Below are 14,779 nucleotides of genomic sequence, written 5' to 3' on the forward strand. Positions count from 1 at the left end.
AAGTATCAAATAATTCTACCTACCGAGGCATAACCAAATGAGAAAAAAATCACCTAATTGCTAAAATTAGTTGCTACATTCATGATCAATCTTCTTCTGAATACACTTATTTTGCTGTCCTTCTTACTATAAGTGGATCCGAAACAACAACTCTTAATTGATTTCATAAAGGCATCATCTACTAATAGGGTAATAATAACTACAATTAACTTCAAATTATCATCTCTCAAATAGCAATACTCCATTTATATACATACACTGTGTTTTCATCATCCTTTGTTATACTTTTCATATCGGTATTACTCTGAAACTAAATTTTTAATGATGACTTGCGCAAGTTAATATGCACTAAGTTTGTTCCTAATACAGAAAAGGTTATGTTTTACTTATGAATACATATAACGTGAACAATTTAATTTTGGTAAGCATGTTCACCACTTAGCGAGCTAGTATACCTTTACCTTTTTCTTCTCTACATCGATTGCTTCTATAATTTATTAATTAATCCCAAAATATCTTTAAATTTCACTAAACACAAAACATTTAGAATGACTTAAGGAAAAGATGAAACTTTTACGCTAAATAAGGAGAAGATCTATCTTTCGAGAATATAATCGTAAAATATACTCTTTCTATCTTAATTCATATAATACTCTTTTTAGTTTTTAATTCGGACATTTCGAGATAGTTAACCCCAGAAATTCTAGACAACTTTTGCTACTTTTAAAAATTTTAATTTATTTAATCATTTAAATATAAGCTTTTATGGAGTATCAGACAGCGTAGCCAGGATTTCAAACTTATAGGTTTGAGATATATCTTAATTTTTTTAAGTTAATGTGTTCTAAATTTATAATTTGTACAAATTTAATAAAAAAATTAAGATGGATATATAATTTGAACTAAAGAGTGCGTCCAGCCGAACCCGTAGCCAACAATGCGGCTCCGTGTTCATACTATTATTAGAAGTTGCAAGTTGTAGAGAAAGACCATTATTTTTAGGCAGAATAGCGTGGAAGACACTTGTACTTATTCCGGTTTGTCATCCCGGTCCCTACACTTCATAAAGTTTCATTCAGACACTTCAACTTAATCAAAACAAGACTTTTAAACCCTTCTGACCGTTGACCGAGCTTATGTGTCATTAATATGGCTGAAGTGGACAAAATGAGTGATTTACACGCACATTAGGTGCGTGAGCTGATGATTCTTTTTTATTAAAAAAATAAAAATTAATAAATAAATAAATAAAAATACACTAGCAGCGCCTCCCCCTTCGTTCTGCACCCCCTCCCCCCCTCCTCCTCTTCTTCTTCGCATCCCTCCCCCTTCATTCTGCCCCCCTCCCCCCTCTTATTCTTCTTCAGCCCCCCCTCGTTCTGACCCCTCCCTCTTCTCCTCATCTTCTTCTTTAGATCCCCTCCCTTCCCCTTTTTCTTCATCCCTTCTTTTATTAGATTTTCTCCTTGGTGTGTATTTCTTCTTCCATCATGTCATCTTCCCCTTCTCTCGGACTCCTCCATTTTTTCCGGTGATTTTAGCTTTCAAATTTTTTCACAGCCCTTCCAAATTGGGGTAGAGGAATAAGTCAAAATTCAAAAGACTTAATTCTCTACTCATGTATTTTTCATGGATAGATAACTTTCTTTAAAAGAGGAGTGAAGGAAGTAGTGATATTCATGGTGGAGGAGCCATGGTAGGTGGGTTATTCTTTTAAGAAGGTTGAGTGGGGTTTGAAGAAGGGAGGAGGGGTTTTCTTTAATTTTAATTTTAATTTTTTGCTTTTTTTTATTTTATTTTTTGTTTATGAAATTAAAATTTTGTTAAATAATATTATTTTGGCGTAGAATCTGATGTGGATGCTGATTTGTCATCCACGTCAAGCAAGTGAGCATCACACGATTCCGGAGGTGTTTAACAGTCTTGTTTTGATTAAGTTGAAGTGCCTGGATGAAACTTTATAGAGTGTAGGAACCGGGATGACAAACCGAAACAAGTACAAGTGTCTCCTAGGCTATTCTGCCTTATTTTTATGTAAGGAGCGTCGTACAAGAAAGTTTCTCAGAAAGCTCCACATGATTGCCAGCAGGGTATCCAGGCACCGTGTGGGGCCCTTTGTCGTTGGTTTCAACCATTAATGGCTATGGTTCGCCCATTTACAGCTCTTTTCTTTCCTTCTATTTTCTGCTTTCTCACCGGTATCCCCAGGAAAAAAAAATATAAAAATTAACATAAATAGTTGTCCACCAACCACTTAAACTAAAAATAATTACTTGAGATATAATATATGCATACTTTATTTATTATATATATAATCGTATATAATTAGTAGTATATAATATATGTATATAGCTAGAAAAAGTAAACAATAAATTTTAAGATTTTTTTATATATTTATCAGCCGATGTTCCCTACCTGCATTTCGATTAATTCGAATTCATATCGTATAAGATCTTTAAAGAAAAATGTACTTACTAATATTTCTTTTATTTTTATTTTTATTTTTATTTTTAGGACTCAAACCTCATACCCTTTATTAAGAGCATATCAATTTTATTCATTCCATCACAAATTTTAGTGGTCATTGTCTTAGACTCTTAGCCTAACCAATGGTTTCCAGAACACAATCATCAGCTCTTATTCCTTCCCATGTGATATTTTGCTGACAAAAATCATTGTCAATGCTCCCACGAAATCATATTTTTCATTCTTTGGAAAATTCTTTTTCTTTTCTCCTGAAATTATGATTCAACGACAAGGTTTATGTTACACTAGGCAATTCTTTCACGGGATTTTTTTTTTTTTTAAAAAAAAAAACAAATGATACCGGAGAGTGAGAAAAGAGAGCGCAATGGACGTCAAAGGACGAATAGGGTAATTAACGCAAAATGAAAGCAACTTTGAAAATGACACACATGGAATGCAATGCCATATATAAGTCGCATTTAATTAATGTGATGTATAGGTCGTATTTAACCAATTTGATTATAAGTCAAAAATGCGATTTATAGGTCGTATACAAAAACGCGACTTATAGGTTCTTTAACTTCAATGCATCAACATCAATGAAATGAGCTATACATTTTATAAGAGAATTAATTGATCTGATTAAAGATTCGCCAACTTGACTTTGATGAATATTAGGTTTCGAAAATAAGTTCTTTTTCATTAGCAATCAATTATGAAGTTGAATGAAGAATTATGGTGGGATGATTGTAATTTTTCCATTCTTAAATCAGAGATTTCGATTTGAAACTTAAAAATGAATAGCTCTTTGATAAGGAGGCTATATCGCCTTATGGGATTATCCAACAAAAATTAGGAGTAATTGGACTAATAGACTTAGGATATCAAATAAAATTGATACTCCATTTAACTTCTCGTGAATTAAGGTTGAGAACATCTTTGTGGTAGACAAGAAAAGAAGAAGTGATAATTAAAGAAGCAAAACGAATCCCATTAATGGCCAGTTCCGGTAATTGTGCCTGTCTGATCTGTTATTAAAGTAATTGTGCCTGTCTAATCTGTTATTTAAAGGGATGGTAACCAGAAGTTCATGCTCACATCCCGTTTGGCTTAGCAGATTTAGAGTAGCTGATAAGCATTAAGTGCTGAAAAACACTTTTAAGTGCTGAAAAACACTTTTAAGTGCTGAAACTGATTTAAAAAATAAGCAGTTACGTGTTTGGATAAAAGTGCTGAAATTAATAATATGCAGCTGAAGAACTGGGTATACGAAGAGTTTTGTTTTAAAAAGAAGTATTTTAGGGATAGAATAGTAAATATTTTGGTCAAACTTAAAGTGCTTATAAGCTGAAAATTGATAAGTTGGGGGAGACCAACTTATGGCTTTTGGCTTATTTTTAGCTTATAAGCACTTAACTTATAAGCACTTTTAATTTTACCAAACGCGTAGATAAGCCAAAAAGTGTTTATAAGCTAGTTTGATCAGCTTATAAGCTTAGCCAAACACCCTCTTAAAGTTTTCAGGTTATTAGTCTCACAAGCTGGAGCTAAGGCCCCGTTTGTCCATAAAAAAATTAATTTTAAAAAAAAAATGTATTTATTCATAGAATTTTGTAAGTTTTTGAAAATTTTTGAGAATGTTATAAATAGAATTCTATTTAAGGTGAATGTCTATATTTAGAGAGATTCTAGGGTTTATTACTTGGTGGCTAAGTCAACCTCTCCCTATAAATAGAGGGTTCTATTCCATTGTAATTCATCCCAAAAATTCAATAAGAATTCCTTCTCTCTCTTTCTCTGCAATATTGTTCTTCTACTTTTATTATTTCATAACACGTTATCAGCACGAGACTCTAACCAATTGAGTAGAAGCTTTGGAATTGAGCATAATGATTGTCAATTGTTCCATGAACTTCCTTCATGATTAAATTCTGAATTTAAGGTAAGTATCTTACTTTATTTTTCTCTTTTAAATTCTTGCAATTCTATAATTTGATTTTATATACAAGCAAAGACAACAAAGTTTGATTATAACTCTAATGGAGTTTGTAAGAAATTATAACCACCTGAAGTAGTAAAATTTCTATGCCTTGCCATGATCAAATTCATGTACGATTGTGGGCAAAGAATTGAAAACCCGTCCCATTGAATTTGCTCCATTCTCATTCCCTTAAGAGAATGTGATAACAGTATGTGATAAGTCTGAAAGAAGACAAAATTATCACTATGAATGTGTCAATCGATGTGGACGTGGCAATGGACGAAATTATAATCGTCATCATTGTGATAATGAGAATAATAAGGATTCTCAAAATAATCCTTCACTCTGTGGAAAATATTTGTCATCGAATTGACATGAGATTTTGTAAAGCACATATAGATGATTATGGTCCATTCATGATGTGAATGTGACAACATCTGATTTATGAATACATATTCATTCTTTAAAGAATATGAACGTGCTAGTGCTAGTGAATATACCGCACTCACCTCTAAAAGGAGGTTTGAGATGATATAAGAAAATAATGTTATTATTATGGCATGAATGGTCATTGGTCACGTACCTATTGTACGCCAAAATATTTTGGCATTGTGATTGTTAAAAGACAACGGTAATGCAAGAAACAGATCTTGCATATAATTTTGACCATAACTATAATGGTATAACTTTCTCTTTAAAAGAGATATTCACCATATGGATGTTGATGAATATGTGGTACTACAAAATTAATTGAGAACTCTGCAAGAGCCAATTATACTATTTTGGAGAAACACAATTGATTACCAATAAGGTATTGTGTTTTAGTAAGTCTCAAAGAAACTTATTCAGTTTCCAAAGTAAACGCGAAAGCGGTTTATTATATTGAGACTATAAATAAAGGAAAAATTTAATATCTTCTATTACTACAACTTGTAGCGGGGTAATATGTATGTGAAAAGCTACCTGCTTTATTCTCCAATTTGTACTACATAAACAAAAGAATACCACAATGAAGTGGATATTTATTGATAGAAAAACCCATATCATAATAAACTTGGAGTTTATTCATAATTGCACACATCATGGTGTAAACCTAAAGTTTATCAATATTGATAATTTTTCCAGTTGGCATAATTGGTTTAGCCATGTTAATTCAAGTATAATGTGCAAAAATAAAAGAGAATTCACATGGGTAAATATTAAAGAACTAGAAAATTCTATACGAATTCTCTTACATTGCTTGTTCTCATTAATTAATAGACCAAATAAAATTGGGATTTAATCCCATGAATGCTGGAAATATCAAAGGTGAATATGGGCCCATTCACCTGCCATGTATACCACATAAGATGCATCTATGAGATGGTTACATGTGCAATTATTATTAACCCGCAACATGGTGTTTTGCGAGGTAACTTGCTCAATAATATAATTTCGAGCATAATTTCCAGATTTTTTATTCAAGAAGTTCATCTTGATAAGTTGGTTTACATCACAGTTCGTTTAGCAAAATGATTTATTGAGTGCCTCCACTTAATAGCTAAACAATTGCTTATGAGAACAAAGTTATCTATATCAGTTTGATATACGTTATATACGAAAGTATACTATTTTCTTCCCTCACAAGTGGTTCAGGGTCAGGAACCAAATAATTTCATCTTATTATTATTGATGTGCGGTGTATATTTTGATTAACACCATAACGCACAAAGGTGGATTCTCAAAGTTGAGGTAACAAGTTAGTTTTTCTAACATGAGGGGGAGACATGATAAAAGTTGAGAAAAAGTTACGTGGAATGAATTATCATTTGTACATCTAGATCCTCGAATAAAATAATATGAACTTGAAGTTCATAAAAGGATAATTCATGTGCAATTTATCGCAAAGCATGCCAGACGCATTTGCTGACCCAAAGAAAGTAACTATATTCTCATTGCAAATGCTCCTATTAAGTCCTAGAAGGACAAAGTCTATGGTAAGCTTAAAGCGTATAGACAATCGATTTCAAATAAACTTCTTGATAAAGAAGATGAGCAAATGATCAAAATGATCATAATAAAGGAGGCAAGTGATCTAGAAGATCACATGACATAACACTTCATAAAATCTCATGAGAGATTCAGGTACCTGAATATACGAATGAAGAGATCTCTATGTTATGTCTTTATGAAAAATAAGGAGGTTGGAACCGATATAAAATGTTTGTCGACGACATTGATTATAGCACTAAATATATATGAGGATCTTAAGCCAAGAGAAACAATTCAAATAGAATTGGTTTCATATGAAAGACATGTAGTTTTGAACATGTAGTTCAAACACTTGAATAAAGTCAATGGTATGTGCAATCAGTGTTTCAATATCTTATATGCCTAGCATGACATGAAAACTTGATATGCATCTAAAGTCTATTATATGACTTATATGACTTAACAATCCCTGAAGGATTTAAATTGCTTAAAGCATATAGAATTCATGGTCATGAAGTACTACATCCTCAATGCAATTTGTGCACAAATGTATCTTGCTATAACTATATGCATGATAATATGATTGCAAGAGTTTTCACCTCTATGTGAAGATATTGAACTGACGATTCCAACAAGATCATATGAAGACAATTCATCTCTATCAAGAATGATGATTTCAAGGTGCAATATATTCATTCAAGTTAATATGGCTGATTTGTTCATCAAATCTCTACCAAAGATCTTTTGAAGATGGTGCAAAAGATTGGAATGCAAATGCTTAAGGATGTGAATTGATGCTCTCATCAGGGGCGGTTAATACGCGTTGTACTCTTTTTCCCTTACAAGGTTTTGTCCCAATGGGTTTTCCTTGCAAGGTTTTTAATGAGGCAACCAAAAGACGTATTTCTAAACATGTGTACTCTTTTTCCTTCTCTAGAATTTTTTTTCCCACTAGGTTTTATTTTAGTTAAGGTTTTAACGAGGCACATTATCTGGTAGATAGACATTCAAGGGGGAATGTTATAAATAGAATTCTATTTAAGGTGAATGTCTATATTTAGAGAGATTCTAGGGTTTATTACTTGGTGGCTAAGTCAACCTCTCCCTATAAATAGAGGGTTCTATTCCATTGTAATTCATTCCAAAAATTCAATAAGAATTCCTTCTCTCTCTTTCTCTGCAATATTGTTCTTCTACTTTTATTATTTCATAACAGAGAATGAGTTTTTCAAACATTAAAAAATGGTCTTGAGCACTTTTCAAAATTTTCAGATTTTTTTTTCCCGCACACAAAACTGCAACATTTTTTCAAGTGAAATGTATGTCCACACAAAATTTCAAATTACAAATGTTATTTTTCAACTTAACTCCAAATATTACTTTTTCTAAAAATTACAATTTTTACGTCCAAACACCTACTAAATTTGCTGTAAATTTCATTCGGGAATATGTAGTGTCCAAATTAACAATTCTTCTTCATTTTAACTTCCAATTATTCGAAATGTAATGGCTCTTTATCCTAGTGCTAAGCTTCAGGTGTCTCAAGTATATGCAATCTATTTTTTTTTTTTTAATAACTTCAACTTAAAATATATTTCGAAATATATTTTAAAATACAACTACAGATTGGTAACATGCAAGAAAATATAAATTATTTGATTTAATACAGTAAAATTATGCTGATAACTAAAATTACATTAACAGCCAATAGTGGTTCGAGTCCTGTGAGGTTTGAGTGCAGCAGATAATAAGTCAAAGTCAATGAAACCTGCATATATTGTGGAAACATACTTCAAACAGTTTCATCCTCGAGATGCCCGTACTCTAAACAAAACATAAAGGAAAACACTAGTTTATACTATTATTAAACCCTCCCCCCTACCCCCCCCCCCCAACCCACCCTAAAAAAAAAGAAGTTAAAAAAAAATAAAAACAAATGATTAAAATGATACTCCTATTTGCTAAGGCAACCAGCAGATGCAGAAATTGACCATACATGAAACCAACGGATAAATATTAGACGAGGATACAATATTTGAGTATTGGATATTGTAGCTTCTGAAGTGGTCCTACTACTAACCTGGAAAAAATAGGTAAAAAAGACTTCTCAAAGTCTTTGTGGAAGAATATTGGACACAAGTAGTTCAGAGGTCAAATTAAAAATAATAAAAGTTATGAGTAATTTTGAACATGTGATGTTTGAAATATCTCCCATGATGTTTGAAACATCTCAAGGATGTTTGAAACACCCCGGAATGTTTCAAACATTTTCCGGGATATTTCAAACATCCCCGGGACATTTGAAACATCTCCCGGAATAGTTGAAACATCTCCCGGTAGATGTTTCAAATGTTCCGGGGATGTTTCAAACATCACGGGAGATGTTTCAAACATCCATCGGGGTGGAGGAGGAAGGGATGTTTTTGTAAATAAGAAAACTTTGGGGGTTTTAAAATGCCCCTTCTACCCCATTCTAACACTTTTATCTTAAAAATTTTATATAAGTTTTGAAGTCTCTTAAAAAACCTTAAGATTTTACTTTAATTTATTTTATAGTCACGTGACGTAGGCTTTTCTTTTTTGGGATGGTTTTGTCATATTACTTGTTAGGTTTTGATTTTATTTACGGCAGAATAGCCTAGGAGACACTTGTACTTAATCTGGTTTGTCATCCCGGTCCCTACACTTCATAAAGTTTCATTCAGACACTTCAACTTAATCAAAACAAGACTTTTAAACCCTTCTGACCGTTGACCGAGCTTATGTGGCATTAATATGGCTGAAGTGGACAAAATGAGTGTACACGCACATTAGGTGCGTGACCTGACGATTCTTTTTTATTAAAAAAGTAAAATTTAATAAATAAATAAATAAAAACACACTAGCAGCGCCTCCCCCTTCGTTCTGCACCCCCTCTCCCCCTCCCCCCCCCCTCCTCTTCTTCTTCGCATCCCTCCCCCTTCATTCTGCCCCCCCCCCTTCGTTCTGACCCCCCCCCCTCTTCTCCTCATCTTCTTCTTTAGATCCCCTCCCTTCCCCTTTTTCTTCATCCCTTCTTTTATTAGATTTTCTCCTTGGTGTGTATTTCTTCTTCCATCATGTCATCTTCCCTTTCTCTATGACTCCTCCATTTTTTTCGGTGATTTTAGCTTTCAAATTTTTTCATAGCCCTTCCAAATTGGGGTAGAGGAATAAGTCAAAATTCAAAAGACTTAATTCTCTACTCATGTATTTTTCATGGATAGATAACTTTCTTTAAAAGAGGAGTGAAGGAAGTAGTGGTATTCATGGTGAAGGAGCCATGGTAGGTGGGTTATTCTTTTAAGAAGGTTGAGTGGGGTTTGAAGAAGAGAGGAGGGGTTTTCTTTAATTTTAATTTTAATTTTTTGCTTTTTTTTGTTTATGAAATTAAAATTTTGTTAAATAATATTATTTTGGCGTAGAATCTGATGTGGATGCTGATTTGCCATGCACGTCAAGCAAGTGAGCATCACACGATTCCGGAGGTGTTTAAAAGTCTTGTTTTGATTAAGTTGAAGTGCCTGGATGAAACTTTATGGAGTGTAGGGACCGGGATGACAAACCGGAACAAGTACAAGTGTCTCCTAGGCTATTCTGCCTTTTATTTACAGCAATAAGTAAACCACTAGTTCACTACACAAAATATAAAAAAGTTAATTGAAAAAGTAATTTCATGCGATCTATTATTAATGAAATTGATTAGGTGATGAAATCAAGAGAAAAAGATTCAAACCAATTAGGCTCGACTTATGTCTTTTCACCAAACGATCAAGGAGTTGACTTTTACAAGCGAGTGATTATATTGGCTAATTTTCTGTAAATTGAATGATTTGGGGTTTTCTGGATAGGAAAAGTTAAATTACTTTTTGAAGGTAACAGATATCCACGAAATTAATCGAATTACGCATAAGGTGGTCCAAACATACAACTCTAATATAAGAAAAAAGTTTCATTTCATTTTTTAGAAAGAAAAAAAAATTGCATTTCGATAATATGGCCATCTGAGCAACTTAGCTAGTTTTGATAGATAAATGGTTTGAGTCAGAATTTTTTTGATCAATTATATATAGGTGCCACAAAATCTTTCTTTTACTTTTTAAGTAAGAAAGTACAACCCAATATATTATCAATACTTTTCATAGTTTAAAACTAAAAGTGCATTTTACTCCACGTACCATAATAAAATCTTAATCTTTAACTCAACTGGTTTGGCACTAAAGCGCAATTATTGGCGTATTTGGTCATTTCCTGTGTATAATTCTTCAAATTTTCCGCGTGTTTGCTCCTAATTGGAAATTTCTGGTAACGATCTTCACCTTTATAAATTATCGTTTGTTCTTTCAACACAACTGATTTACGTCTATTTTATTTTTTTCCTACACGAGAAGAATTTCATGGTATGTGTATAGGTTCATATTTGGTAACTACGGTAATAACGGATACGCAAGACAAAAGACGGGGTCGACCACGACACAACGCCTGAAGGTCGTCCTCATAAAGGCTGACGCTAGAAGTGGGCAGCTGAGATAGGATAGTAACGATAACTTTAATTCAGAAGTAGACAACTTTGGATATTCTTTATGTTGTACTTTTTAGGGTTTTGGGGGAATGTCCCTTATAAATAGGAAGAGATAGAGAACAAAAAGGGATCTGCCTTTTTGGAACTAGAACATATTGTAAAAGTTGAAAGAAGAATATACAGGAGGGTTGTCTTATTCACTTATTCAAGCACATGTTGTCCAATCTCTATTCATAAATCTCGAGATCCCATACATATTCCAACTGTTCTCCTTCCCACGTGATCTTCAGAAGAAAGGAACCTCCCAATCATATAATCATTGGTGATAGTTCCTTTCCCCCTATCATCTTTGTCCGTATTTACATTTATTATGCAGTTATGCTATTACATGCATTATAAATCATAGCAAATTAATTCTGTTGTTTATTGTTCCTAGAATCTATCCGTTATAGAAGGGTTTTGTGTCGTTTGATCTAGAATATATTAGATACAACTAAGATTCACTCCATCAAACTTAACATTAATTGATTTAGCAATTATTTGCTCAAATAATTTGGCGCCGTCTGTGGGGAGTTTTTTTTTGGTTAAACTGAAAACTTTTATTTAACCAAGTGTAAATATGTACATCCACTCGCTCATTGGACTCTAGAGACGGGTCTTACAAAAGTAGCCTATCTTTTTATCACTTAAGTTCCACATCTGGAACTTAAACTCTATACTAACATGGATATCTATTTATCCAATCTAAGACAACTCTCCATTTACAGTAGCTATTTCCTTTAATGTGTAAATGTAATACAATTTCTCTAACTCTATCCCTACTTTCTTTCCTTGTCTGTTGAAACCTTCGTAAGTTCCTTTCCATCCATGTGTGATATACTATTGCTGCAGAGGTATTTCCAAGAATCTTCCATTTTGTATTCCTGCTCTTTGTTTTTGTAGCCATCCATTCAATCTCTTCCTGCCATCTACCTACTTGTCGATCAATTCCAAACAGCCTCAAAATCTGCTTCCATATGAACTTTGAATATGAGCATTCAAAGAACAAGTGATCATGAGTTTCCTCTTCATCTGTCATACACAGAGCACATTCTGCAGGTACTGGTATTCCCCATTTGATCAGCCTATCCACAGTTGCTAGTCTCCGATGCAGTGCCATCCACAGAATGAATTGATGCCTAGGGATCATACCTTGTGTCAAGTACAATGTCTTCCAATTAACTTTTGGATATTGTGGTATGAAGGAACGATAAGCTGTGCTGATGGTATACTTCCCCTGTACAACATATAGTTCCAACTCTTGTATTCCAGTGGTTAACCATTTTCTGGCTTCAAATATTTTCCTTACCACCCAGCTAGCCTGTTTAGGAGTTTCCATGTTTTCAATCTCTTTCTTCTTTATATAGTGATTATGTATCCACATAACCCAAAACTTGTCTTTGTTCTGTGCGATTGCCCATAACAGTTTCCCTATTGCTGCTCTATTCCACTTAGAGAAGTTTATAATGTTCAGTCCTCCTGCTGCTCTTGGCTTGCAAATTTGTATCCCATGCTATAGGAGCTTTCTTTCCTTCATTGCTTCTATGCCATAGAAAGTTCCTGCATATCCTTGTAACCAGATCATGTACTTTTTTTGGGATCATGAAGACTTGTGCCCAATATGTTTGCATTTCAAACAACACACTTTTGATTAGTTGGACTCTCCCTGCATATGATAAAAATCTGGCTGTCCAGCATTTGACCCTTCCTGCAATTCTATCAACCAAAGGCATGCATTGACTAATGGTGAGTTTTTTTAAGGACAAAGGGACACCTAAGTACTTGAATGGTATTTCTCCAATGGTGAACTGCAGCTTCTCCAGTATTTCTTGCTTGTGTTGATTAGATATTCCTGCCACATAGAATGAGCTCTTTTCCATGTTAGCCTATAAGCCTGAAGCTGTGGAGAATTTTTCAAATTGTTTCATCAGAAGTTCAATAGACACCTTATCAGCTCTACATCACATTAATAAGTCATCAGCAAAACAGATGTGAACTATTCCCAATTTTGCACATTTAGGATGATAGTTAAAATCTGGATTTGAGTTCGGCTGCTTTAAAGATCTATTCAAGTACTCCATTACTAAAACAAAAAGATAAGGTGACATTGGGTCACCTTGTCTTAATCCTTTTTTCGCTTGAAACTTTGTAGTTAATCCTCCATTGATCAGTAGGGAGTTTTTAGTTGAATTTATAGTTCTTTCTAGGTCAAAAAAAGGAGGAGAAAGACGACCATCTTTTCTTTGTTTGTACAAACTAACGATGGTAGGAAAAGGAGATGCAAGACTGAAAGCGATAAAAGGCGTCACCACCAGCATTATAAATACCATCAACAAAGATGGTAAAGGAGACAACGAGAACGTGACACCAGACGCTACGCCCAGGCGAAGTGCTTCACCTCTCCCCTCCCGGCCCCCTCACGAAAGCGTAACAGCTTCACGCGAAAGGGGAGCCTCCACATCCACAGCTGAAGAGGCACCACCAGCAGTGAAAAAGTTACTGGAAGAGTGTTTGACAAGCACCCTAAACAATATACTCGATAGACCCGTTCAAAGGGAGAACAGAAATACCGCGCAAGCAGATACCACAACAACCACTGGCGAACAGCCCGCACCTCAAATAGGTATCGCTTACACCACTGTTGATGCAGGTAACGACGCACCTGCAACCGTATTAAAGAAAATGGAAGAAATGGAAAACGAAAACAAGTCACTCCGCGATCAGATGAGGGAGCATCAAGAAAGGGTCGATAAGATACCAGGTGCCCCAAAGTTGCTGCCAAAGCGAGATGTTGGTCGGTTCGTCGAACAACCATACAACGAAGAAGCGACTCCATATGCCATTCCAAAAACCTTCAAAATGCCACCGTACCTGAAGATATACGACGGTACTACAAACCTCGAGGATCGCATCATCCACTACATCACAACGGTGAAGGGCAAAAACCTTTCAAAGGAGCAAGTGTCGTCAGTGCTGCTAAAAAAATTCGGTGAAACCCTGACGGGGGGAGCCTTAACCTGGTATTCACAACTGTCGGCGCGGTCAATAGCAACGTTCGAAGAAATGGCCAATAAGTTCGTCACTGCCCACGCAGGGGCTAAAAAGGCGGAAGCCAGGGTGAACGACATATTCGCCCTTAGGCAATCGCCTGGCGAGGGAATCAGAGACTTCCTCGCCCGGTTTAATAGAGTGAGAATGAGCAATGTATCGGAAGGGATGGCGATAGCAGCCTTCCAGAACGGGTTGAACAGGAACGGATCGAGGGCAACCAAAAAACTACTGAGCAGGCTCAGGAAATACCCTCCCACCACTTGGGAGGAAATTCACAATGCCTATTGCGCCGAGGTAAGAGCCGACAAGGACGACCTTGACGGTCCGACCCAACGGCTAACATCAGTTCAAACAGAGCCGGGGAAAGATTGTCACAACGACGGTCGAAAAGATCAGTCAGGCCCCCGTCTCAACCGAGAAAGACACCAGCCCTACATCAGAACACCCATCCCACCGTCTCCCCGACATATAGAAGGGCCGCCCAGGCCGCAAATAGGGACTCAACAAAATGAAAGAGGTATGCCTCCACTCTTATCCGCTCACAATTTTTGTGTTTCCCCTTCAGAAATAGTATACACACTAGAGAAACTTGGCACAAAGGTGAAATGGCCACAAAAGATGAAGTCCAGCCTAAGTACACGAAAGTCGAACCTCCTCTGTGAATTCCACCAAGAGCGGGGTCACAAGATTGAGGACTACATAGCTCCACGACAAGAGGTAGTAAACATGCT

At 35.2% G+C, this 14,779-nt stretch overlaps 1 protein-coding gene across 1 annotated transcript; it reads right to left on the minus strand.

Moving 5' to 3' along the window:
- LOC109224365 lies at positions 11,677 to 12,336 on the minus strand. Its single transcript, XM_019388946.1, has one exon. The coding sequence runs from the start codon at positions 12,334 to 12,336 to the stop codon at positions 11,677 to 11,679; it is 660 nt and encodes a 219-aa protein (XP_019244491.1).

This window comes from Nicotiana attenuata, chromosome 3 (assembly GCF_001879085.1).
Source record: "Nicotiana attenuata strain UT chromosome 3, NIATTr2, whole genome shotgun sequence".
In the NCBI taxonomy this organism is placed as follows: domain Eukaryota; kingdom Viridiplantae; phylum Streptophyta; class Magnoliopsida; order Solanales; family Solanaceae; genus Nicotiana; species Nicotiana attenuata.

Excerpts from the sequence above, each read along its gene's own strand:
- LOC109224365 (XM_019388946.1), bottom strand. The coding sequence starts at position 12,336 with ATGGAAACTCCTAAACAGGCTAGCTGGGTGGTAAGGAAAATATTTGAA.